This window comes from Nycticebus coucang, chromosome 2 (assembly GCF_027406575.1).
Source record: "Nycticebus coucang isolate mNycCou1 chromosome 2, mNycCou1.pri, whole genome shotgun sequence".
NCBI lineage: Eukaryota > Metazoa > Chordata > Mammalia > Primates > Lorisidae > Nycticebus > Nycticebus coucang.
The window spans coordinates 180265569-180292566 of record NC_069781.1 but is presented as its reverse complement, the minus strand read 5'-3'; the positions used below and the strand labels follow the sequence as shown (position 1 = coordinate 180292566).

The 26998-nt window shown below is 47.0% G+C and overlaps 1 protein-coding gene across 1 annotated transcript; it reads right to left on the bottom strand.

Annotated features, from left to right (window-relative positions):
- Positions 1–292: 292 nt before the first annotated feature.
- On the bottom strand, positions 293–17607 carry MLYCD (malonyl-CoA decarboxylase). Its single transcript, XM_053553392.1, has 5 exons — positions 17003–17607; positions 9087–9199; positions 7969–8125; positions 5011–5160; positions 293–2323 (listed from the first exon to the last, which is right to left on the bottom strand). Exons 1-5 carry the CDS (start codon positions 17543–17545, stop codon positions 1790–1792), a joined length of 1497 nt encoding a protein of 498 aa, XP_053409367.1. The 5' UTR covers positions 17546–17607; the 3' UTR covers positions 293–1789.
- Between the last annotated feature and the right edge of the window lie 9391 nt (positions 17608–26998).

Below are 26998 nucleotides of genomic sequence, written 5' to 3'. Positions count from 1 at the left end.
CCCTGCAGGGCTTAGAAGTCAAACCCTCAGAGGGAAGGGGCAGGGGAGAGGGACAGAGGAGGACAGGGAAGTCTCAGAGTGACCCCAGACTCTGGGCCCCTGTGCAAGGGGTTCAGAGCTCACTGGGCAGCCTGGGGTCCCCTCTCTGTAGCGTGGGGTACTGCCTGGTCACTGGGGGTCGAGAGGCCCCTGAAGCACCTGTGCAGCCCAGAGAAGCTGCTCCCTACCCCCCTACCAGGGAAAAGATTACTTTATTTAGTCTTTTGGCAGAAATTGTGAACAGAAGCCAGAAGAGCAGCAACCATTTTAATATCCAAATAAGGGGATGACAGATTACAGAACCCTTATTCAGGCAAGCATGATGGTGGTAGCCAAAGTCGGGCTGCAGGGACATCTGTGACAATGACGGGGGTGGGTGTGCCTGCCAGGCCACATGGCCCTCTCTCCTCCGAGGCCCTCTCTCATCCTCAGGGCCTTCGGAGCCAGTCCAAGGCACTGGAGGAGGCACAAGACAGCCTCCACCAGTGACCACTGTCACACCCCTGTTATGAGGCCAAGTGTCAGACACGGGAGATGGCAGAGAAGGACCGGGGATGGTGAGAATTTAGTGCCCTCTGGGTCTTAAAGATGAGAAATGAAGGAAGGGGACGACCTGTCTGCCTGAGGACAGGAGGGCACTGCAACCACAGACGTGTGCTGACACACGCACAGATGCACGCACACGCGGACACGGACACACGTGTGCTGACACACGCACAGACGCACGCACACGCAGGCACACGTGTGCTGACACGCACAGACGCATGCACACGCGGACACGGACACACGTGTGCTGACACACGCACACGTGGACACGGACACACGCAGACACGTGTGCTGACACATGCACACGCAGACATGGACACACGTGTGCTGACACACGCACACGCAGACACGGACACACTTATGCTGACACACGCACAGACGCACGCTCCCCTTCCTCCCACAGCCACAGCCGTCCCTCATCTTTGTCCTCATCCTGCACCCTTGGCTCCTTCCCAGAACACAATTGCCCCAGCTCCAGCTAGGGACGACGGCACAGCTGACACCTCAGAGCTGACTCCAGCCTTACCAGCCTCCTATCTTAAAGGCAAGCTCAGTGAAATGATCACACGTTTACCGCTTTGGAGAACAGACTTGTTCCGTACTATGCAGTTCATTATGAATGTAAATCCCTGTCAATCCAGCTCCAGCAGCAGCTTCTGTGCTATATTTGTGCAGAATCACAAACCTTTTCGTATATTTATGAACTTCAGAGTTTAACTGGTAAAGTGTAGCAGAGCCCTATGTCCCTTTTTATTAAGTGGAGAGAAATGGCTAAAGCAATCATCACCAAATTACATTCTAGAAGCTCCATTAAATCTGTTCTCCTCTGGGCCACTGGCCCTGGTCCTCAGGAGGCCGACTGACCCGCCTGGGATGAGAACTGTAGAGCCTGAGGCTGGAGATGCCACAGCACCCACCCCGGGCAGGGTGTCAGGCTGAAGGCCTCAGCAGACCCTTCTGGGGAGCACACTGACCCGCCTGTCCGTGTCCACCTGCATCAGGCCCTGTCTGTGTCAGGCAGCACCTCCTTCCTGCACAGTGGAAGTGAAGGCCCGTCCTCACGGCACAACCCTGTGGGCCAGAGGACAGGGTCAACACCAGCTTTACTCAGAAAGCTCCCTCTGCTACACGACCTGCCCTGTCCACGATGTTTTCATCTTCCCAGCCCTGGGCCAGGGGCATGTGCTTTAGGGGAGGTTTCCTCCTAGAGCTTGCTGTTCTTCTGGAACTGGGCCACCAGGCTGAGCACCTGCTCGGAGGCCTTGATGTTCCTGGAGCCCAGGTAGGCGGTACTGTTGGAGCCCGTCTCGTGCAGGTAGTAGCGGTAGTTGACCATCAGGCCGCAGGAGCCGCTAAGACCCTTTAGGCTGGTGTCGGCCATCCAGTTGATGCGCCACAGCACCGCCCCGTTCTGCAGGTGGAAGTTGGCCACGGGGTTCAGAGCGTAGCCCCGGTGCTTCTCCCCGTACAGGTACCAAGCACACAGCCGCATCAGTGGGGCCTGTAGTGCCCGCACCAGCTTCTCAGACTTCACCCATTCGCTGCTGCCCAGAAGACCCTTGAGAGTCTCATTGATGGGGCCACCAGTGAGCTCCGACAGTTCTTTACATTCTGAATCCGTAAAAGGTTCGTTCCGCCCAAGCTCTTTCATTGGTGAGTGCAGAAGCCCCAGGAGCCACTTGGTGAACCCAGGTATAGGAGACAGACTGGAAAATGTCCCCAGGTGAGGAAATTCTTTCTGTAAAGCACGGATGGGGTGGAGGAGAAAACACACAAATTCAGCAGCTGTGTTACTGACACGGGGAAACCTGTCCACTTAGTGCTTATGTGCCTTTAACCTTTGTATGCTGTGGTACGGCTGGCAAGTGACACGTGATACGTGTTATTTTTCTTCTTTTAAGGAATGTTTATTAGGAACCTGATGTGTGTGGTAGGCCCAGGAGGCATCTTGGGTCCCCAAGGCAAGGAGTCTCTGTCCCTACCATTGTCAAGGTGGCAAAATAGAGACCTAAGTTGGGGACTTGCTTACCACCAGAGAACTGCCCACTGTGAGGTGGGGCCTGGCACACAGACTCTGACTCCAGCCTTTGTCTTTGTACCACACCAGGCCCTTGTCGTAGATACTGCTGCAGCCACAGAACCTGCCTTGGTGCTTGGTACACAAATCGCTTGGACTGGCGATGAACAGGTGAAAGCCCAGGCATGCCACGGGGGCTCCAGGGGAGCAGGAGGTGGGCTGTGGGCATTCTCCCACATCACACGACTCGGGGCAACTACTGCTGCTCAAATTATGTACAGACCTCAATGATCATTTCAAAAAACCCCAGTGTTTCTGATTATAAACGTAATGCACAGTCAGTATAGAAAAAATTAACAAAAATGTATGACAAAAGAAAACCACTACGCCGAGCAAACTACAATCCTCTGGTCTTTCTCTGCACAATCGTACGTGGATGAGAAGCAGTTTTATATCATGTGTTACAAACTTATAACGTAAGCATTTCCTTATTATCATTTAAAATCCCAAAATATAATTTTAACAGCAGAGTAATATGAAAAGTGAAGACTATGCTGTGATTTCCCTAACCATATTCTTCTCATTGGGACATTTAAGGAGGCTCTCAAGTGTTTTGCTTTTATGAACCCCAGGGACACTTCTGAGCACAGAGGGTCACACAGCTTCTTTCCAGATTCCTCTTTCCAGCTTGCAGCTGAGTGTCAGCTCAGTGACACCATCAGGACGGCTAGTGGATTGAGGTGCCAACCTGACTCAGAAACAGTCTGGGAGTGCCATGTCCAGAACCCCGATTCTGTCCTTCCTCTTACTGCTTTTCTTACCTGATATGCCCCCCACCCCTGCCCTGCCCACTAACACCTTCAGCAAAGACAAAATAAGAAGAAACTTCTACTAATCGGATGTGGCTTCTTACCACCTCTGGGAGAGAAGTGACAGAGAGTGATAATGAAGCTGATACCCAGATGAATCCTGCAATCTCAGGTTTAAAACCCATTATTAATTTAATATGGAGCATGTCAACATTTTTAATTCCACTGTCATTCTCTAAGATAGAGCTGTAGTATCTAAAGCAGATAACGGCATGCTCTGAGCCAATTATTAGCAATCTAGCTATTTTACTTAATAATAAGATTCTAACTCCTCTAGCTCTTAGCAGCCCACAGTAGGCCTTGATAGTTCTGCTGTAGGATGGTTAAGGTTTCCCATAGAGCAGCAAGAAGAGAGATCAAAAGAAGTCAATGCCTGGGTCTGACCACAATGCTCCCTCAGAAACCATGAGAAGACAGGCCCAGCTGCTGGGAGGAGGGGTCAGAGGCCTGCAGGGTGTGGGTGTGGCGGTCATGCATGGCTAGGATGGCCACGAGCTGTATCTGAGCTCGGATGCTCAAGAGCTAATATGCCCCTTTTGGAAAGAAGTATGGACAATACTCAGGGAGCTAAAGGTAGACCTGCCATTTGATCCTGCAATTCCTCTACCAGGTGTATATCCAAAAGACCAAAAATCACTTTATAACAAAGATATTTGAACCAAATTGTTCACTGCAGCTCAATTCATAATAACCAAGTCATGGAAGAAGCCCAAGTGCCCATCGACTCATGAATGGATCAATAAATTGTGGGTATATGTACACCATAGAATATTATGCAGCCTTAAAAAAGATGGAGACTTTACCTCTTTTTTGTTTATATGGATGGAGCTGGAACATATCCTACTTAGTAAAGTGTCTAAAGAAATGGAGAAAAATGTATCCCATGTACTCAGTATTATTATGAAACCAATTTACAATCACTCACACTTTTGTATGAAGAATAGATCAGAACCATGGCCCAGGAGGGAGGAGGGAGGGTTGGGAGGTCAGATGGAGGGAGGGTGAATGGTGGGATCACACCTATGGTGCATTGCAAGGGTACGTGTCGGATCTATTAGTATAGAGTATAAATGTCTTAACACAATAATTAAGTAAATGAGGTGAGGGATATATTAACCAGTACGACGTAAGCATTCCAAATTGTATATGAAATCAGTACATTGTACCCCCTAAATGCATTAATGTATACATGATCTACCTCTTTATGATTTAATAAAAAAAAAAGTGAAAGGAGGCACCCCTGACACTTTAATGGAACAGCACACAGGCCCTAGCACACCCTGGAGCTCGCGCACAACCTCAGAACACACCTGCATCTTGCTGGTGCCTGAGAAGCTGGATTCTGAATGCTTCTTCTCAGCATCATTCTCACTCTCTTGGGCATCCAGCACTTTTCTACTCCTCGCCACCCCTTTAGTTCCTATCTTCATCTGCTCTCCAGAAAGCAGGGGCAGGATTAGCCACTGGTTGTCATACCCGATGCCTACAGCCCTGCCCAGCACTCACCTGAAGCTGCCTGTGGCCCTGCCCAGCACTCACCTGCAGCTCCTTGATGACACGCTTCACCAGGAATGTCCCTAGCTCTACTCCCTGCAGTCCCTGCTGCGTCAAACTGATGGAGTAAAAGATGGCAGCAGCAATTCTGCTCTTCTCCTCTGTTTCCGACGGGGGGCATTCCTTCACTATTGCCTGGAAAACACCAAGGATGGTTCTGAGAGCAGGTGCAGGCTCTGCAGCTCATATCACAGCCCTTTCGCTGGGCCTTAAGATAATTGTCAGAGGATTCGAAGAGCTGAGAGAGACCTCGGCTTCCCCATCTGGGTTTAGGCCATAAGGACTACACTCTGCTCTGTTTTGAAACTCTCTGGAGGAGACGATTTCACAATTTCCTAGGGTGTTTGCTCAGCGTTATCATATCATTTCTACCATTTGGAAATTCTAGTGCAAACTTTGTTGAAGAGCAATTTCTGTCCCTTTTTGTCTTTTTCAGGCCTTTGTGCAAATGGAAACTTGCTTCACATCTCCCCCTCTTCACGCCGCCCCTCCAACACCCAGAGTGCACCAAGCCTATGTTGAGGCCAAGGAGCTGCAAATTCTTCAGTATTTCTTTAAAGGCCTGCTTCCCCCTTTAGTCATTTTTGCTCCTTTTCTCTGAACTCTAGCTTTTCAAATTTTTCAATAAGCCATAGCCAGTCTTACAAAGTATTTTTAGGCAAAACAACAAACAAACAGAAAAAAAAAAAAAAAAAGGCTCAGTGCCTGTAGCTCAGCGGCTAGGGTGCCAGCCACATACACCGGAACTGGCAGGTTCAAATCCAGCCCCAGCCTGCCTAACAACAACTACAACCAAAAAATAGCTAGGCATTGTGGCAGGCGCCTGTAGTCTCAGCTACCTGGGAGGCTGAGGCAAGAGAATCGCTTAGGCCCAAGAATTGAAGGTTGCTGTGAGCTGTAACGCCAGGGCACTCTACCGAGGGTGACACAGTGAGACTCTGTCTCAACAAAACAAAACAAAACAAAAACAAAGTATTTTTAGGGAATTTATATTTAGGACTTTATAATATTTGTCCTAAATTACAACACAGATTTGCACAGACACATGAGTAACAAATGACCGATATGGAAAGTCACTTCGCTGGAGTGTGAGTTTACTGTCATTTTTGACTGCAAGCTTTTTTGACCCCCACTACTCTGAAGGTCCCTGGAGAATGCTGGAGCAGCAGCATGAAGCAAGTTTCCATTTACATCAGTCTGCTCAAAGCAGGCACACCAGCTTGCTTTTGAAGAACACACTAGAACATGTTAATGAAGGTAAAATGTTAAGTTTTACCAGCAACAGTGGATCCTTGAAGTAGGAGTGAATTCTTGAAGCCCATGGACGGGGTCTAGAAATCCATAACTATCTAAAATCGTGTGTGGGACCTGGCATCTGTGCATATCTCCCTTGGGGAGAATGTCCTTAGCTTTCAGCCCCTCCAGATTCTCAAAGGGTCTGCAACCCCTAAAAGTTTAAGAACTGCCACCACAAGGGTGGTTCAGGAGACAGAGGGGACAATTTACCTGAAGACAAAGGAAATATTGAAAGAAAGACATTTTGATGACATTCAGGACGTCAAGGGTAATATGAGGACAGCTTTGATGGCCATCCCAGAAAAAGAGTTCCAAAACTGCCTTGAAGGTGGCTGAAGTGCTGGCATGGGTGCCTAGCTTCCTAAGGAGAGTACTGTGAAGGTGACGGGAGTGATATTCAGCAGTGAGTATGGAGCGCTTTTCCCAGGATGAGTTTGTGAACTTAATCGTCAGACCACATATTGCTATATTCTGTAACCTGAATTTTTACTCACCAGCGAGTCAAGGTCAGCTTTCTATGTCAAAAATACAAACCTACATCAACATTTAACACACATACAAAAATCCAATGTATGTAAAGATGTGTTTATACCATCATCTCCTGAACCCATCCTCTGCTGACAGACGGCTGGGTTATTCTCTCCAATCTTTCAAAGCCAGAGAAATGCTATCTGGGTAACCTCCCATACTCTTAGGTTCGAGTAAGCCCCTGGGATAAATTCCAAAGAGGGCAATTTTTAGGTTAAAAGGAATGTACATTCTGTATTTCCAATCAGTCCATATTGCCAAACTGCCCTCAGAGAGGCTTCCTGTCTCACTGAGGGAACAGTGAGAGGGTGCAACCCCTTCAAACACGGAAGTTGTTAAGGGCATTAATTTCTCCCTGGTGATCAAGAACATCTGCTCACTACCCTACTCGATTCTTTAACTTCACAGATGAGGAAACTGTGCCCCAGGCACTCATCTCAGGATGTGTTTTCATCCAGTCAGCTTCCAAACAGGCTCCTCTGGCCCCAAAGTCCTCACTACGTCCTCCTGCTCCAGGCAAACCTACTCTGACCCAGGTGTCCCCAACTCCCTGCTCTCCTATTTCCAGGCTCTGTGATGTGGTCCTGGCTCTTCTGCCCCTGTGGGCTGGCAGGAGTGCTTCGGACACCCGTGCCAGACTGCCCGGGGGAAGGTCAGCTGGCCACGAGAGGGACGATCCAACACGATTCCCACAACCTCCACCCTGGGCAGCATCTTGGGCGTAGAGGATGGAGTATCAGGCACAAAGGACAGAATATATCTTTCAATCACAGATTTTAAAACTCCTTGAAGGTGCTTAACAGATGCAGAAGGGCTGCCCTGTGCATCCTCTGTCCCTGCTTCCCTCAGGGCTATTTTCTGCCCCAGTAGACTTCAATTGTCTCGACTCATGGTCGGCATATCCGATAAATGCTTTCTTTATTCCATAACTGTCTATATTCTACACTTCTACATTCTATAACTACAAGTCTGGAGATTTTACCTAATTAATCGAACAGTCCAAAAAACTCCAAGGCAATTTATTTTCAAAAACAGAGGATAAAACCAACTTAAACGAAAATCAACACAGGGGACTTTGTGGGAAGCCTGTCCTGCCCAGAACTCAGTGTCGGCAGGTACCTGGATGTTGTTGGTGATATCGCTGGTCAGGGCCACGTGCAGAACCACCAGGGGCTCCCCAGGGATTGAACAGTGGGAGAAGAAGTAGCACCTGCGGTAAGGCCCCACGCGGCGCTTCATGTCCATCCAGCTGCGGACAGGGTGCACGGCCTCAGACCTGCGGGTGAGAGAGAGAAGACGCGGAGTTTACAAGGGAAACGATGACAGCTGGTTCCTATTCATATTACTTAAGTGAAATAAATTATTTAAGTATAACTTTAATCGACTCTTCTGGAAAATTCAAAGAAAATCATTTGAATGAGAAACAGCACTGGCTGAGAGCAACTATAATTAATGACCATTTTATAAACAAAATTGTGCTCTAATTTGTAATACTAGTTCTAAGAAGAGTTTGTGAGTCTCCTGGGAAGCATCCACACAGCAGAGACTAACAAAAATATCTAATCAAATGCTTCTTTGCTGGACATTCCGTCTTTTCTTTCCAGGGAGTCTCTGCAGTTTGGAAGCGGCTGTCGTGCTGCGTCTGTCTTTCGGGTCCTTCTGTCTTGTAACCTCATCCAAACGCTCGTTTGTGTTCAGGAGGTGAATGGCGGCAGGCACTGTCAGCTCTTGGAATGTGCCACACTTCAAATAGTGGGACAGTTCTCAAGCCTTCGCTTCCATAGGACAGCGTGGAGCGTGAGATCCTCACGTAGGAGTCTCCAAGTTGTGAGGACACCGAGCCTGTGTCACACCTGTACTGCGTCCTGGATGTTTTGTAATTATGCACGGCACAGTTCATTTGGGGACTCTGTCCAAGGGAGAAATTTTAATAACCAGTTGGGCCAAACACAAATACTGGGTCCAGTGAGTCTACCTTGGGAAGCTATAAAGTGAGCTTGCTGCTTTAAATGTGAGGCTGCAAATCCAGGAAAGACCCCACTCACAGGTCACTGCAGATGGAGCAGGCTCTATCTATCCCCCAACTGCCCCTGGGTGTCATGTGTGATGACAGTTACAACATTTGCGGATACTGTGTTTGGATTTTAATAGGCTTGAAATAAACTGTCCATATGAATGGAGAAGGGCTTTCAGCCATTATCAATATATATAAAGAAAACAATAACGTTGCTACTTACTCACTGATTTTCTGAAGCACTTCACAGGATGAGTGCCAGGTGACGCGTTCCAGGCTCAGGAACCCGGCAGAGTACCACTCCGAGAGCATGCCTTTCAGCACCCCACTCATTTCCTGACAAGGAGGAGAGAAAGCGCGGGCCTTTAGGGCACAGGAGATCAAGCCCACCCCTGCCTCACAGCCAGCATAGGGAATTAGAACGCCTAATATGTGATGCGGAAGTGGATACTTTAAGATAGGCTTCTCTGAGATACCTCCATCCAAACCCTCATCTCAACCCCAGGTGGGCTTTAATCCAACTCTCTGTTTAGACATAACTACTTCAGTCTATAGGTTACCTGAATAGAAATATTCGATTTGAACTAAGTTGCCCAAATCAAATAACATGTCCCAATTCATTCACCACAGTGAACACACTGAACACACAGGATTACTCTAACAATGGAAGAGACTCTAACACAGCACAGGCTTGAGTCCTCACCCTCTCAGGAACATTTTTCAGTATGTTAAAACATTATTACTCCGTTTCCTGAGACAAACAGGTACATGGTGCAGGAACCCTAGTTCCTCAACTTGAAGATCATGTTTTTATATTTTAACATCTCTGAAGTTAGAAGGGATCTTTCAAACGATGGTAGGTCACAGTTTAACTGGCAGTATTTTTATCTACCTTAGTGGGATATAAAATAATAATGTGTCTGGCAATCAGTGCGTTTTAGAGTTGATGAAATTATCTTAATTTTGCTTCACTCATTCATACTTATCTACTTCCCAAAACGATTTGAGTCAATGTTATCATCAAAGGTACATTTGCACTGAAATGTTCCAAACAAGATCAGGAGAAGAGGCGTGCACATGAAGCAGAGCTGCCCGAGTGAAGCTTCACGTGAGCACAGACCGACATGGAACAGCAGAAAGCTGCCGGGGGCCAGCAGGGAGAGGACGCCAAGAGTGGCAGACAGAGCTTGGCACTTCCCAGTACCTGTTTTCCTTTCTTCCAAATTAACAGAAGCCTCATTTTTCAGCTAGGAACATGGCTGTCCAGAAGAAAGACTGCACTGCAGTGAGGACAGTCACGTGACTGGGTCCCGTCCCAGCATGCCTTTTGCCCATCTTTCTCTTTGTCTTTGCACTTCAGGCTGGAAGGCAGTGTGATGGCCAGCATCAGAGCAGCCACTTTGGGCCAGGAGTACCTTGTAAATGAAGGTTTTTTTAGGGCAGAGAAACAAGATCCAAATCTGGGTCCTCTGAGAGCACCACAGAGCCAAATTAGCTCTGGAACACCTGCCTCCAGGCATGAACATGAGAGCCATACTTCTCTTGTTCAAACCACCATTACTTGGGGTCCCTGTTATCATATATGAACTTCATAATAATCGACACACAAATATTATTATTAAATAGCGGTAAATATCTCAGCACATCCAGTACAGAGGTGACCTTCTGAATCTTTGCACAAGGATCACAAAGAACATGACGCACAACATCCGTCAACCAGGGTTTTACGATAGCTATAACAACATTATAGGACCACTTCACACTCTTACTCTTGCTAAAAGGTGAAAGGCCTCAGAACTTTGTCACCCAAGGAATAGTTACCGGTAGGGCTTGGTGGCTGAGAGAAGTCTTGGGAAGGGTGTGTGACACCTATTGTTACACATTTAAGAACTAGACACAGAGGAGGCCACAGATTGATTCTATATCACCTTATGGGGCCAACTGGTGGGAGTTACGGACGATCAGATGTGGACTGAATTTAATATAAAGAATTTTTGAATAGCTATGGCTATTCAGGATGTCATCTTGAGAGACTGAATCTTACCACTGGCCACAGGGTTGGCAAGAACTTGGGAGAGTTGTCTTAAAAAGCATTTAAGGGGCGGTGCCTGTGGCTCAGTGAGTAGGGCGCCAGCCCCATATACCGAGGGTGGTGGGTTCAAACCCAGCCCCGGCCAAACTGCAACAAAAAAAAAGCCGGGCATTGTGGCGGGCGCCTGTAGTCCCAGCTACTCGGGAGGCTGAGGCAAGAGAATCATGTAAGCCCAAGAGCTAGAGGTTGCTGTGAGCCGTGTGACGCCATGGCACTCTACCAAGGGCGGTAAAGTGAGACTCTGTCTCTACAAAAAAAAAAAAAAAAAGCATTTAAGGGTCCATGAGGAGGTTGGACCAGATGATCTTTGCAATTTCTTTCTTTTTTTTCTTTTTGAGACAGAGTCTCACTCTGTCACCTTGGGTAGAGTGCTGTGCCACAATTGTTGCAATTTATTTTAACTTGCAAAATCTTTTAACTCTAGATTCCACAATCTAATGTCCTCAATCAGCTGCAAACTCTGTTAGGGTCCATTTCTGATTCATTTCTACAACTTCCCAAACATTCATTAACAGATTGATATCAAATTAAAAAAAAAAAAGAAACAATTAGGAAGTAGTTAGGAAGGGAGGAGGAGAAGAATCATATGCTGGGCCATACCATGTCTCTTTACTAAACTGTATTTTCTGCATTTGACTACAATGGTTCCTAATCTTCCTGGGTTCCACTCATATTTCTGAGTGTGTGTTAAAAACCACAGACTCTGTCCCCAGAAAAATGCAAATAAGCTAGTAAAATTGTGCACACAAGAGGTGTCCAGGATTCATGGACACCCTTGATACTTATTTATGGGCCATCCCCAGGGGCCCAGGGACCCCAGGTTAGGAACGTCTGCACTAGATGGTTAGGAAGGGGCTGAGCTCTGTCCAAGGTGTGCTGGTGTCTCTGTTACATGTCTGACAGGAAAAAGCTGGAAATACCTAGTTTCAGTATTAATTCAGTATTCATTATGAAAGAAATGGTTTGGCTGATGAAAGCTCCCCCCCCACCCCCCAAGTGTCTTCATTCTATTTTTGGCGGCTTACTGCTACAAAATGTGACTCTGGTACAGGAGGGCTGGGAATCTGGGTTAAAGGTTACAAGTCCGCATGGCTTAGTTTCAACAGTGACAGCAGCTGTTCAGGCTGGAACTAGGCAGGGCACGGACACAAATAACACCAGGGAAAGAAACCACTTCTGCTGCGTGTTCATTAATTCAGCTATCATTGATCAAGAATAGAAGGCTGAAAAATACACCTGCTGGGAATATTCTGGTGGTGCTGAAGTCAGAGCCAGGTCTCAGCTCCTCCTGTTCTGCTAGTCCCAGGGGCCTGGCGCGAGGCGGCTAGACCAGCCAGCCTTTCCTTCCAGCAGAAACACGGTTGCTCCCCACCCTCTCTTCAGGAGACCTATCAAGACGTGACTATTTTTAGAAGGAGAAGAAAAGTTTACTTTTCTTTGCTCAGAAGCCCTAAGCTGGGGAAGGACTACACGGTAGAGGCTGAGAAACTTCTTGAACGATTCCCCGTCATATGAGCAGCCACCCATCAGCTGTACACCTGCTCGTATTGGAGTACACTTTCCTATCTAAAAAGTTCCTGTTTAGCGCAGTAAAACACAGAATTTACTGGAACCAACAAGGGACACTAAATTAACTGAAAGGTTACACAGCTGTGCCTTGGGGACATCACCGTGTCCTTTCTCTGGTTCCCTCAGGCACCTCTCATTTTGCTATAACCTGTGTGTTATAGCACCTCCCACCCATCCGGAAGTCTTCTGAGATGCAGGGGCCAGCCTCCCTTGGGGCCCGCACAGCAGTGCTCAGACCTGCCCCTCCACAAGGGTTCAACTTGGTTTTGGTGAGATTTTACCTCTAAGAAACTTAAGTCACCTACCAAATGGGCCTCTAGAAATGTCTCTGGAGAAACCCCAAAGCCTACGGACCACACAGCACACACATGGACATGCGTGCTCAGAGGCCGGCGATGGGCAGAGAGCATCACTGACATCTGCACACTCAGAGAGCCCCTGGCAGAAGCCAAACCAGACCTACTTCCACCGAAAGGACCCTACCCAGTCACGGTCACAAGCTTCTAAACTCACCTGGAACTCTGACAGAGGAGAAGAACTTTTGTTTTTTTCAAGAACACTTTTACTCTTGACACCAAAGGGAGTATTTCTTTTCCTGGTGTGACTAAGTTGCTTTATGGATTTTTATATCATTCCCCATGCTAAATAATTCACTTATTGTTCCATTTCTACAGGTAAAAATTGGAGATTTTGTGATCATACTAGTCAAGGATATGAACAAATATCTTTTCTACAAATTGCTTAATTAAAACAACTAAAATTCCTTCCCTGGAATAAATCCATTAAGATCAGCTCACTTATTGTAATCTAAGCAGGGCTCAAATCGACGGCAGATAACCACAGGTACATGGTGGAGGTTTAACATGAACCAAGGTAACTGGTAACACCGACTCCTCTGACAGCCTTTTAACTAGCGATGGGCAGTATCTGCCTCCTGCCAGCGCTGGATTTGCTATCTTGAAAAACACAACACAGGTATTTGACCTTTGCCGCACTGTAGAAACTTTCAACATAGCACTGGTATTTTTTCAGCAAGAACGCTTTGACACTGAATTTCATATCAGAAAGGATTAAGAATCCCCAAAGAGGATGAAAGAAACCTTATCTGATTTAAAATATCCAAGGGGAGAAACATACCCTGGCCTGGCCACACACATCTGTCCCTGTGCTGGGCCACACTCGCAAGGGAAAGTCAGGCTTCTGGATCCTTACACTTCCACTCATCTCAACCTTGGTGGGAGCCCAAGGTCTTGACAGATTGAGCTCTCCCTGGCATACCAGACTTTAGCAAAGTTCCAGTACACCCCTCAGTGCATTCCTTGGAATAGCAGCAGGATGACAGAGCTACTGACAGTCAACCGAAGGTCTCAACGTGGAAGTGGAGCCAGTGGGTCCCAGTGGCAGGTAGTGGGTGGTTAAGTGATTTGGCTAAATTCAACCAAGATCACGCCCTTAACCAAGAGATGCAAACACGGACTAGAAACTGGCTCCCCTTCCTTTCCAGTGCCCCTTCCCCCGTACCCACTGCCCTGTAAAACACACGGAATCAGCATCATTTTGTGGTTTCACATTTCCCATTTATTCTAAAAGCACCCGTGCACCTATAGAATTTAGTTAACAGAAGAACCTGCAACAGGCCACTGAGGGGACTGAAGCATCCGGGGGAATGGTCAGGATCCAGCCCACAGAAGTGCTCCTGTGAGCCACACACACTCACTTGGCTCTACCTGGCAAGCCCAGAAGTCACAGGGGCCAGGCCAGGAGCATATGTATGGTGGAGCTGAGACCAGGGGCAGCGAGCACATGACCAGGAGTGCTGAGACCAGGGCCAGTCCAGGAGTGAGAACCCAGCTCCCCTGACAGCATTCAGTGTTGAAGAAAGCCCTTGGGGGTCTGAAAATTTGGAACTAAAGCTTTGTGTCTCAAGCTTCTAGTGGTTTCTGAAGTGAAATTCCTGCTCTAGCAGAGCTCTCTCCAACATAGATACAAAATCCAGAATCAGGTAAAAGAAACAGAATCAAACTGCACCAAACCCTCAGAATGAGCAACACAAGAGTGAACGTGAATGTAAACTACAGACTCTGGGTGATGACAGGGACAAACGTCCTCCGCTGGTGGACGTGCTGCTAACAGCGGAGGCTGCACGTGAGTCAGGGCAGGTGGCAGAAGGGAAATCTCTGTACTCTCTGCTCAGTTCTGCTGTGAACCTAAAACTGCTCTAAAAAATAAGTCTCCTTTTAAAAAGTGGACTGTACACCTTAAGTAATTCTGGTGACCAGTTACAATAACAGATTCCAGTTGATAATTTCCTATGTATAGAAAAAATACTCCTCTATTCTCAGAATGATAAGACTGAAAATAATTTTTTTTAAAACTTCATGTAACTATGTTGAGCAAAGGGGAATGGACAGATTTCGATACTAACACAGTAATATGCACTGTATATAAGGCTGGGTGGAGAAAGGAAGGGGTGTGACCAGGCAACTGGAAAGGCTTCTCTGGCCAGGATGTCCAAACCAGGGGCAGGGGCAAAGAGCAGGCTGCTGGCATTCATTCTCTGTTCAGTAATTATCTCTATTCCACATGACTTGGCCTGACAGTGTGTGTGTGTGTGTGTGTGTGTGCTGTTTCTTCCCTTGTGTGTATGGCCAGCCCTGGTTGAAACGTCAAGGAAACCCGTGAACTTCTAAGGACACAGCAGTGCCTTTTCCCAAGGGCCAGCTACTCTCTCTGAACAAGTCAAGTCTCAGTGTGATAGTGTTCAGTGGCCACTCTGTTCCCTCCCCACTATGAGATAACCAAGTTTTCTCTCATAGGGAAGAGGAAATAGGATGTATTCCACAACCTCACAGAACCAGAGGATGCTTGCTGAACTGGGCTAGATGTTAGAAATTGATGAGGGCCAAAGTTGTCCAAATGTCTGATAGCAGGACCCTCTCAGCCGTGCAGAGACCTTTCTAGCCCTTCTTGACATTATGCCAGGCTTAGAACTGTGACGGAGAATGGAGGCATCTGAACTCAAGACAGATGCTGAATGATGAGTGTGCCAGGAGTGTCTCACGCCAGAGCCCCCATGAGTCTAACTCGGTGATTCATTTGTCATTTCGCTATGCAAGAAATTTAAGACAAAGTTCCCTGTTTCCAAGTGGTTGACAGTCTAATTGGGGGGGGGGGGATAATACATTTCAAACACTAAAGCTCAGCTTTTCAGATTGGGCTTAAGCCTGGAACATGATAATTCAACACAGTAAGAATCCAGGACTGATTTCATGTCATGCAATGAACTGTGGGTTCTCAGTCTAGGAATCTAATGGCCAAAGTTTCCTGGCCCTTGGTAACACTTAGGATTGCAAATTGCTATCATGAGGAATCCTTAACTACATCTAATTTTTATGCATCTAAGACTATGTTGCCAAAAAAAAGTAAAGGTTCTTAGAAGCATCCAATTAACTCATATTGCATGATGGATATCAACCATAGGACAAAGAATCCAGGATTTGGGAGGATGATCACAGACATACTATTTGCTCTGAGTTCTTGGAAAAGTCACACACTCTCACTGTCTATTTCACTGTAAAAGGGGATACACATTGTCACCCCCTAAGACTGAGGGAATCAAAGCTATTATTCCAGTCAGGACATAATCATTTAGCTGTTCTGTTTCTTTAAAGCACATGACAAAGTCCTGAATGTCAGAACTTTCTGAAACATTTACATCATTTTTCATTCGTGAAAAGGGCAGGTCAGTCTTCCTGCCATATTTAACAGTACTGGTATCAAAGGGCTGTACTCAACTCTAGGAAATTTTTCAGGTCATAATTATTTAAATCTCAAAGCATTTATTTGCATCTAACATGGATGCACTATGCTAACACCTGATCACCTCAAGAAGTCAACTAAAAATCATCACATTGAGGGCTGAACTCAGGGAATTAAATGCCCTGCCCAAAGTTATGCAGCAAAGGGAAGGGCAGAAGGTACTGAGACTTCTAGGCAGTGGTGACCTTGCGTCCTGGTTATCTTTGTCCATTTCACTTGACTTCTTAGGACAATGTCTCCCACACAGTGGGTGTCCAATTAACTTTTGCTGACACCACCCAGGTTTTTAGAAGGTCACCTGACGCTCAGTTTGATATTTCAGTTTAGCTATACCATATGGACAAAATACCCTTCCGCTTAAATAATGAAAAAGGCTTCATGGAGCACATCAATTGGAGAAGACTGAAGCGCCGATCATCTAGTATGTGAGAACTACAAGGGGAGACTGGATGGAGCCTGGGGTGCGCTCTAAGGAGACCAAGACTCAAAAAGCATAGAAAAAGAGGGGTCAGAGTTCGGGGGCTAAAACTGTTCAAGCAGGGAAGGCAGAGTGTTTGAGGTTTGGTAAGGAGTACTAGGAGAGGGCTGCCGAGCGCCCGGGGTCTGGGCTCTCTGTCCCCGCTGCCTGGGGGTTGGGAGCGGCCCGGGTGGGGCCTTACCCGGACGTCTGGCCCCTCCACCAGCCTGAGGGCCTGCGCCTCCAGCAGGTCCGCCCGCAGCTGCACCAGGAAGCGCACGCCGCCGTCCAGCTTGCTGATGTGGTGGAAGAGGCCGCGGTAACGCGGCACCAGCGCGTAGCGCAGCCGGTCCTCGGCCTGCAGCAGCACGGCCGCCTCCCGCTGCTGCTGGCGCAGCTGGAGCAGGCTGGAGCTCTGCTCGGCCACCTGGCCGTGGTCCACGCCGAAGTCCCGCGCCAGGCGGCCCAGCAGCTCGGCCCGCTCGGCCACCTCGCTCAGGCCGCCGTAGAAGCACACGAAGTCCGCGCACTGGCCCTCGGCGGGCGCCGGCGTCTTCTCGCGCAGCTCGTAGACCGGCGTCGGCGGCACGGCGCGGCGCAGCAGCTCGTCCATGGCCCGCTCCAGGGCACCAGGCGCCGCCGCCGGCCCGCTGGACAGCCGGGACCCGGGCGGCCGCGGCGGCCGCAGCGGGGAACGCAGAAGAAGGAGATACCTCGCCGTCAGACCTGGCCCGAAGCCTCGCATGGCGCCGAGCGACAGCTGCGGAGGGGGCGCCTAGCGGGGAGGCCGCGCTCCGAAATTCTGGCTTCCGGCTTCCGGCGCGCGCCGGCTCCATTGGCCGAGGCCGGGGCATGGGCGGGGCGGGCGGGCCAATCGGAGGACGGAGCGGCGGGGCGGGGCGGGGCGGCGGGCGAGGCTCAGGCGTGCGCTGCAGGCCAAGTGTGGCCAAAGGTCCTGGCTGGGCGGCATCGGGGGCCTCCTTCTCGCCCAGCAGCCGCCTTGGCCTCCTGTCTTGACACTTGGCCGTCTCAAGCCACCCACCGTCTCAGTCCCTTTCCTTTCGCCACCGAACAAGTGCCGCCTCCACCCTCCAGGTGCCTCAGTCACCTGGGACCGCGTTTGCCGGTGCGGACTTCTGCTCTTTGAGAGTCGGAGTCTGGGAGGAGCCCAGGAATCTGCGCGTTACAGAAATATTTGCGGTATCTCTGGCAGGCTTGTGTGTTTTATCCTTGCCTGGTGTTAACACTTGCATACCAATGCGGGGGGTGGTGTCATAGATTGACCCTACCCATGTTTTGTTATTATCTGTTCTGTTGTCCTGCATAAACAAATATACAAAAAAATTGGTGGGGCAGTCCTTGACGCCCCTCCCCCTTTGGGATGTGACCCAAGCCACACGATTATGTCCGTGATGTCAGGTTCTAAATAAATAAACAATCACACACTTTATGAATTTGGAAAGAAGAGCTTTATCTCTTATCAAGGGTTACAGCCTGCACGATGACCATTCTGACAGTCTGGGAAGCACAGAAGCATGAAACAGGCACTTCCAGGGAGGGAATGGTAAGACAAGAATTTACTCTAAAAGGACTGGCCAAGTATACATATTCAACAGATTGCAACAGGAGTTATGCATATTCATGAAGATGGGTCTTAATACGTGTTTGTTCACCTTGGGGGGGAGACTTAACATTTAAACGTATTACAGTTAGGCCCTATACTTCAACGCATCTCTTCAAGACTCAAATGCCTATAGGATCAGTCCGTAGTTGGTGATCTTCTCTTTAGGAGAAAGTTACTAAAATCAATCCCTGGTCCAATCAAGGCTGTAGTTATGTCTTGTGGAACAGTGGAATAGGGGTCAGACTCTGATGAAGCTGCAATCATTTTAATATTTCTTATCTCAAGGCCAATGCTTGCTTAGCTGCTAGAGAAAAAGAAAACCTTGTGGTTTTCTTAGAATATAGTTTATTCTTTAAGTGTAGGGACACGTGACTTAACCTTTACTTGGCATGGCCTTAGGTACCATTTATAATTTGGTATCTTACTGCCACAAAGAGTCCATTCTGTCAGTCTTGTGAGCTCTGTTTTAACATTCATTCTGGTCAGTTATTGTGTCTAAATTGCAAAAGAGAGGGGGTGTAATGAGGGGAGTCTGATATCCTGGCCCTTCATGGCTGGGAACTCTGTTTCTCTTGGGTCTCCTTGGCCAACAGGGGGCTCAGTCAGTTTCAGGGCTTGGTGGGTGGGAGAAGGGAGAATGGGAAATGACTGCTAATGGACAGTCGTTGCTGAATTATAGACTTTAAATTTCTGAACTGATGATACTGTTTTTAGTTTACACCAAGCACTCTTCATTCATTGTCAGGGGCTTCTTACACAGGTAGATCCCAGGGTTCTAGCCTGCCTCTCCTCCTGCTGTCTGCTGGAGGCTTCTCCTGGAGCATCAGCCTGTCCCTCCTTCCTTGGTCTCCATTCATTGGTTCATTCATTCAACAGAATATGTCTTACTACCTGGTATGTACCAGGCCCTGTGCTAGACTTGGAGATAAAAATGAACCAGACTCTGCCTTTGTCGTATTTACTATCCAATGAAGACAGACAATCAAATATCTACAAATTGTAGCTATAAGTGTTAAGTGTTATAAACTTGCATGCATCAAAGGACACTATCAAGAAAGTGAAAATGGGAGAAATATTTGCAAATTATAGATCTGACAAGGATCTAGTATCTGGATTAAAGAACTTCTATAATTCAACAATAGAAAGGCAAGCAACTCAATTAAAAACAAAGGATTTGAATCGACATCTCTCTGAAGAAGATATATAAATGACCAACAGACACATTAAAAGCTGCTCGACATCATTAGTCGTTAGGAAATAGAAGTCACAGCCATGATGAGATACCACTTCACATACACTAGGATGGCTATAATAGTATTAACAGAGAAATAAGTGTTGGCGAGAGTGAAATTAGAATCCTCAAACATCGTTGATGGGAATGTTAAATGATGTAGTGATTGTGGAAATCAGTGTAGTGGTTCCTCAAAAGGTTAAACAGAGAGTTGTCATGTGGCTTAGTGATTCCACTTCTAGATACCCAAAAGAATTGTGGACATAAGTTCGCACAAAAACTTGTGCACGAGTGTTCATAGCACCCTGACTCTTAATAGCCAAGGAAGTAGAAACAAGCGAGCTGTCCATCAATGGACGAGTAGGGTAAACCACATGTGGTCTATGCACGCCACGGAATATTATTCAGCCAAAAAACCCCATGAAGTACTGACACACAATACAAGGTGGATGAACCTTGAAAAAGCTACGCCAAGTGAAAGAAGTAGGTAAAAAAGGCCACATGTTGTACGTGAATGAAACAGTCAGAATAGGGGCTGGGTGGTTTGGGGAAGGGGGAATGGTGAGTGATTACTAATGGACAATGGCATTTCTAAAATTATGAAAATGTTCTAGCATTATATAGTGGTGATTATTGCATAGCATTGGGAATATATAAAAAAACCACTGAGTTGGCTTGGCGCCTCAGCGCAGTGGTTACGGCGCCAGCCACATACACTGAGGCTGATGGGTTTGAACCCAGCCCTGCTAAACAACGACAACAACAACAACAACAACAACAACAACAAATAGCCGGGTGTTGTGGCAGGCGCCTGTAGTCCCAGTTACTTGGGAGCTGAGACAAGAGAATCCCTTAATCCCAAGAGTCGGAGGTCGCTGTGAGCTGTGACACCACGGTGACATAGTGAGCCTCTGTCTCAAACAAACAAACAAAAAACAACACTGAGTTATATACTTTAAAGTGATATATTTCATACATTGTGGATTTTATCTTTAAAAATAAAAGGAACTACCCCAAAGGTATTGACATTTCTCTAGTCCAGTTTCAAAGATTCAGTAGAGAGACTCTGATTGGTCCAGCTTGTATCAGGTGTCAAAGCTTCAGTACAGAGTCACAGCCAGTGGTTCTGCTGTGGCCTTAGGGTGGGGACACAGCATTCAAACAAGAGGGGTGTGGGCTGGGCAGTTGTCCCCAAAGATGTCTACTTTTAGGGAAAAAAAACCTAGCATTAAATAAAATCCTGGAAAAAAGAAAAAATAAATCACCCATAATTCTAGCATCTTCATCAGTACAGCTTTTATTTTTGCAAATCCTTCTAGTATTTGTCCACAGACCAACATATTTTTCAGAGTTTGTGCTGTTTATTTTCTGTTCTTTTCACTTCCCATCATATTCCAAACATTACTCATGTTTCTAAACCACCTTCATAATTGTCCTTTTTATTTTTATTTATTTATTTATTTATTTATTTTTAATTTAATTTAATTAATTTTTTTTTTATTGTTGGGGATTCATTGAGGGCATAATTGTCCTTTTTAATGGCTGCATAATATTCAATTGAGTTGATGTACCAAATCGTCTTAATCACTTTGCCATTTCTGAATGTGTACATAATTTCCAATTATTTTTTGCTATTTTATACATATACATGTATATAATCATACTATAGGAAATACTTTTATGCCTATTGGTTTTTTTTTTTTCTCTACTTGAATTGCCCAAATTACTTAAAAAGACCTCCCAGGAAATGTCAAAGTAATTGAGCATCTTAGAAAGAAAAGAGACTCATAAACTCACTGGGGATAGTTGGGAAAACTCTACCCAGGGGACCCCTTCTCTGCCCAGGGAAGCCCCTGTCCTCCCACCCGTGGTGTGTTGATGCTTCTTGCCCCCCCCAATAGTTCACTGACATTGGCTGTGCTATGAATATGCCGCTACAGATTTATACTTGTATGTGGGTTTTATCCAGGTTTTTTTGTGTTGTTGCAATGCAGCTGTGAACATCCTTAGACACATCTCCTGGAGACACATGTGACAGGTCTCTCTAGTTTCTCAGCCTTGACTTGATGGCCATTTGTGGGGTGCTCACTCATTGTGATGGAGGCTTCCCTGTGCATTGTGGGTGTTTGTCGGCATCCCTGGCCTCCACCTGGTAGATGCCAGGAGGAGTTTCTGGTACATTGCCAGACTCCCTCTGGGGGATGAAATGGCTCCTCCCGCTGCTGAGAACTGAAGCTTTGGCCTAATAGTTCTTAAATTTTGCTGCACTTTAAAACCACCTGGGGAGTTAAAAAATTCAATGCCTAGATTTCCCTTCCGTCCAATTAGATCATAACCCCTAGGGGCACAGTGCTAGATGCTGGTTTTCACAGTATCTGCTCACAGGAACCACCTGAGACCTTTAAAAGATGCTGATCCCTGGGCAACACCCCCCAGAGGTTCTGATTTAATTGATCAGGTGTGAGGCCTGTGGATTTTTTTTCAAAGCCCAGCCTTAGGTGCGTCTAATGAGCAATTAAGTTTAAAACTACAGGGGCAGATGCTGGAGTGAAATTGCTGGGTTGCAGGCCTCCACTTCACTCCCAAAGGCCAGGCATATATCTCACTTTTAAATTCCTGTTGCGCAGCCTGGTGGCTGATGTATAGTAGCTGCACGGTAGTCGCGCAGAGCACCAGAGAACAGCAACCACCCTGGGTCTCTACTCCTGCTTCTGAGTTAATCCCCTGTAAATGCGTGTGTCAGCCCTCACTCATCTGGTGAGCATGTTACCACATGAAAAATAAGCAATTACTAACGCAACTCTTTGTACCATGATGCTATTCTGGAAAAAGGTTCACCAAAATGTGAAGAGTAGTTATTTCTGGATGATTTTTAAAAAACTGACTTTTCAGTATATTTTTGAGTTGCTTTTTTTTTTTTTAATTACAGTGATCATGTGTGACTTTTAATAATAAGAACAAGTTGTATTTTTGTTTCTTGCATTTCCATTTTGGGTGAAAAGAAGAACCTATACTTATCTAGCACCCTAAGATATTATGAATTTGTGTGTCTTCCCAACATGCTAAGTTCTCTCCTTTACGAGAGGCAATTCAATGCCATGAGCATCGGGGAGCACTGACTGCCCAGCTATTGGCCTTGGTGTGACAGGACAAATGCAGCACAATTCCTACTTTTAGAGAGCTCCGTGCCCAGTGATCACTCTGATGTCCATAAAAGTTCACAATTTCTGACTTAGTATATTCAATATAACTCAGTCTCTTCTTGATAACTCAGTGTCCTCACTGAGACCCCAGCTAATGTGAAAATGTTTATCAGGGATAAATTGATAGTGGAGTTAGGGTGCAGTTTACCATGTTCCTGGGGCACCTGCACTGATATAAAGGGTCACTGACTCTTTAGATCAAGTGACCCTGGACTGTTAGGATTTTCAGTAACAGTGATATGTTCAGCCCTTACCAGGTGTTCGGCAAGGTGCTGAGAGTTCACACGTCTGATCTCCCTTAATTCTCAGAAATAACCCTATGAAGTGTGGGCATTGTTATTCTTTCTATTTTATTTATTTAGACCAAGTCTCACTCTTGCCACCTTGGGTAGAGAGTTGTGGCATCGTCATAGCTCACAGCAACCTCAAACTCTTGGGCTCAAGTGATCCTCTTGCCTCAGCCTCCTGAGTAGCTGGGATTATAGGCACCTGCCACCACGCCCGGCTAGTTTCCTATTTTTAGTAGAGACAGGGTCTCAGTCTGCCTCTGGCTGATCTCAGACTCCTGAGCTCAAGCCATCCACCTGCCTCACCTCCTGTAGTGCTGGGATTATAGGCGTGAGCCACTGCGCCCATCTTTTCTCTCTATTTTAAGATGACACAACTGAAGCTGAGATAGGTAACGTGACCCGCCTGAAGGCACACAGCTAGTTGATGGACGTGCCAGGAGTGGGACTGATTCCCGGGCCTCAGGTTTTCATCTCTGCCCTGTTCCACCCTTCCACGCTCAAGCCATCTTCACATGTTGTAGCAAAGCTTATGCTCCCAAGATGGCTAGAATAATAACTCTTGTCCCATTTGTTCTTTTAGTCTTGCCAATTCCCCATTGGGGGGTGGAGCCTAATTCTCCTTTCCTTAAAAGTGGGGGGGGGGGCTTGCTTTGTAGCCATGGCATTCCCTATTCCTCTCCCTCAAGGAAGAATTTACTGCAAGGAAAGTGTGCAGCGGCTGTCTGCAGCTGTCGGCACCAGCAGGGTGGGTGCCTTAGTGTTCAAGCCAAGGCCACACTCTTTCTGGATGGCCCAGCCAATGACCGAGCAGGGCCAGGCCGTTTCTGTCCAACATGGGACACCTCTACAGGGCAATCTTTGTTCCAGAGCATGAGGTCAGATTCGCAAGTCTCCGTATGATCCGTATTGCCATCTGCGGCTCCATCCTGCTTCCCTGTCCTTTCCCTAAATAGGAGTCAGCTCCACACTGCAGCCTGAAGGCTTTTCCTGCCTCATTCTGCTTCCACCTCCTATTCTCAGGAGTTTCTCCCAGTAAACTTCGTGTGCTCCCAACTCTTACTTCCCACCAGTCTCTTTAGGCACAGCTTCTGTGTGCCTGCGACCAGCAGAATCTGTGGGAGTGACGCTGTGTGACTTCTGAGGCTGTTATAAAAGGTGGTGCATCTTGCACACATTGGCTGAAATATTCTCTTTGAGGCCTTCAGCTGCCATGTAGGACACCAGCTCCCCTGAGGCTGCCATGCTGTGAGGAAGCCCAAAGTGGGCCACACAAAGAGACTGCATGGAGAAGCCCTGAGACCACATGAAAGGGGTCAGGGGACACAGAGAGCTGCCTGAGCAGCCCACATATGCTCCAATCCCTGCTATTCCAGTTCTAGCCATCACTAGACTGAAACCATATGAGCATCCCTGAGCCAGAGCCACGCAGCTGGACTGTTCCTGAATCCTTCACCCACTGTCACTAAGTCTGGGGCTGATTTGTTACGCAGCAATAGATAACTGGTGTACGAACCATGTGGACTGAGGTATGTGAGCCTCGGGCCTGTCATTTTTCATGATACTTAGCAACTTCGCCACCCTGTGAGAGTTCAGCACAGTGTGTAAATGCCAGGCTAGCTCACCCAAGTCGCAGATATAAACAGGGTCAAGCTGCCTGGAAATCCATGTGCAGCGATCTCAACAGCTTCTAATTAAATTGTGATGAGCATCCATTCTAAGCCACTCTCCAAATATTTGTTAATCAGAGAAACACTGGGCATTTCTGAGGCCTGGGATTAAAATTATGAGGCTATAAGACTCAAAATTACAAGATCCCGAATGTCCAATAAGCAGAAATGATTGTCATGAGGTATGAGCTCCTGGCCAATGTCTACAGAACTATAAAGGACAGTGGAGTTGTGCTGGCGCCACCTTAGGCCATCCCAGATGCTGACACAGGCTATGAGACTGATTCTGAGCTGAACAGAGTTGGATTTGAAGCTCATCATTTTTTAATTTTTTAATTTTTTTTTATTTTTTATTTTTTTATTAAATCATAACTGTATACATTGATATGATCATGGGGCTGAAGCTCATCTTTGTCCGTATAAATGTAACTTGCTTTGTAAAACTGTTGGCAGAGTCCAATAGACCTGAACATAAGCTTCCCTCAGGACCCAGCAGTCCCCTCCGCGGCATGTACCAAACAGATCTGTGTGTGTGGGGGCCAATAAAATGTACACAGGAAAATGCGGTATTAAAATCGTAATACTCAATATATACTGATAACGTTTGTTGTCTTGTGTACGGTATCTTGCATCTCTTGTAATTGCACAAGTCAAATATGACTATTACAATTTAAATACACTTTTTCTTTTCTAAAATTCTGTATACGTTTTTTGGCACCCTCTGTATGATCATCAAAAGTCATATACATACTAGAATGTTCATAGTAGGCCAAGATTTAAAAAAAAAAAAAGGTCTGGATACTATCCAAGGTCCATTGTATTAATACTAGTTTTATTTTGCGGTATAACAAATCTCCACAAAAGTAGAAGTTCAAAAAAACACACAGTTTTGGGCAGTGCCTGTGGCTCAAAGGAATAGGGCGCCAGCCCCCTATGCCAGAGGTGGCGGGTTCAAACCCAGTCCTGGCCAAAAACTGAAAAAAAAAAAACCTCACAGTTTCTGGGAGTCAGGAGTTTGGGCCTGGACTTTGCCTCAGAATCGCACAAAGGTGCAATCTAGGTGTGTCCTATTCCATTCAGGCAGGCGCACAAAACAACAGAAATTTACTCCCAGTTCTGGAAGCTTGATCAAGGAAGGGGCCAGCAGACTTGGTGTCTAATGAGAACCCATTTCCTGGTCTACAGGTGGCACCTTTTTGCTCTGTCCTCACGTGGGACTGTCCCAGGCTTCCTTTATGAAGGGAACTGATTCCCCCTTATCACCTCCCAAAGGCCGCACCTTCTGATGCTATCATCCCGGGAGTTAGGATTTCACCCTATGAATTTTGGGAGAATGTAAACATTCAGCCCACAGCAAGGTGTCTGCCAGGCAGAGCTCTCATTTCCAGGCTCAGCAGGGGTGGGGTCTGCTCCCATGTGCATATGGTTGTTGGCAGAATTCAGGTTCTTGGGGCTGTAAAACCGTGGGCCTTGGTGTCTTTCTGGATGTCATCAGAAGGCCCCCCCCAGTGCCACTCACTTTAGTAAAGACCACAAGGGAGAGAGTCCCCTTGCAAGATGGAGGTCACAGTCCTGTGCAGTGTAACCACAGAGGTGAATTCCAGTAGTCACTGTGTTCTGATGGTTAGAACCACACCACACACTCTGCCACTCTCAGGGAGATGGGCTCACATGGGGGCAAGAACACCAGGAGGTAGGGGTCTTGGGAGCCACCTTAAGTCTGTCCACCACATCCATCAACAGCAAAATGCAGAAAGACAGCATGGCGTGTCCACACATGGGAATACTCCACAGCGCCGAGAAGGAACAACCTCAATCTCACACAAGGACACGGATCAATCTCCAGACAGATTATGTGGGTGTGAAACGGAACTGTAAATAAGACCTCGGTTTCCCCAAATGAGATGGGCTCCCTGCAACTGACAGGGATGCCCACATTAAGATACCGGGAACCAAGCAGCAGCCACTGTGGGTGAGAGAAGGGCGGCTGGGGGCCTTCACTGCCAGATAAGGCTGCTTCAAGCAAACAAACATCCCCTCATTGCCTCTGAGCTAAGACGGTCCCAGTAACCAGAGCCCAGACACCATTGCTGGAAAACTTCTCCCAGCTTCCTGAAAGGGGCAGCTAACAGAGACCTCTGGTTTTGGGCTTAGCAACTACCCAACTGGGACTCCGTTATTAA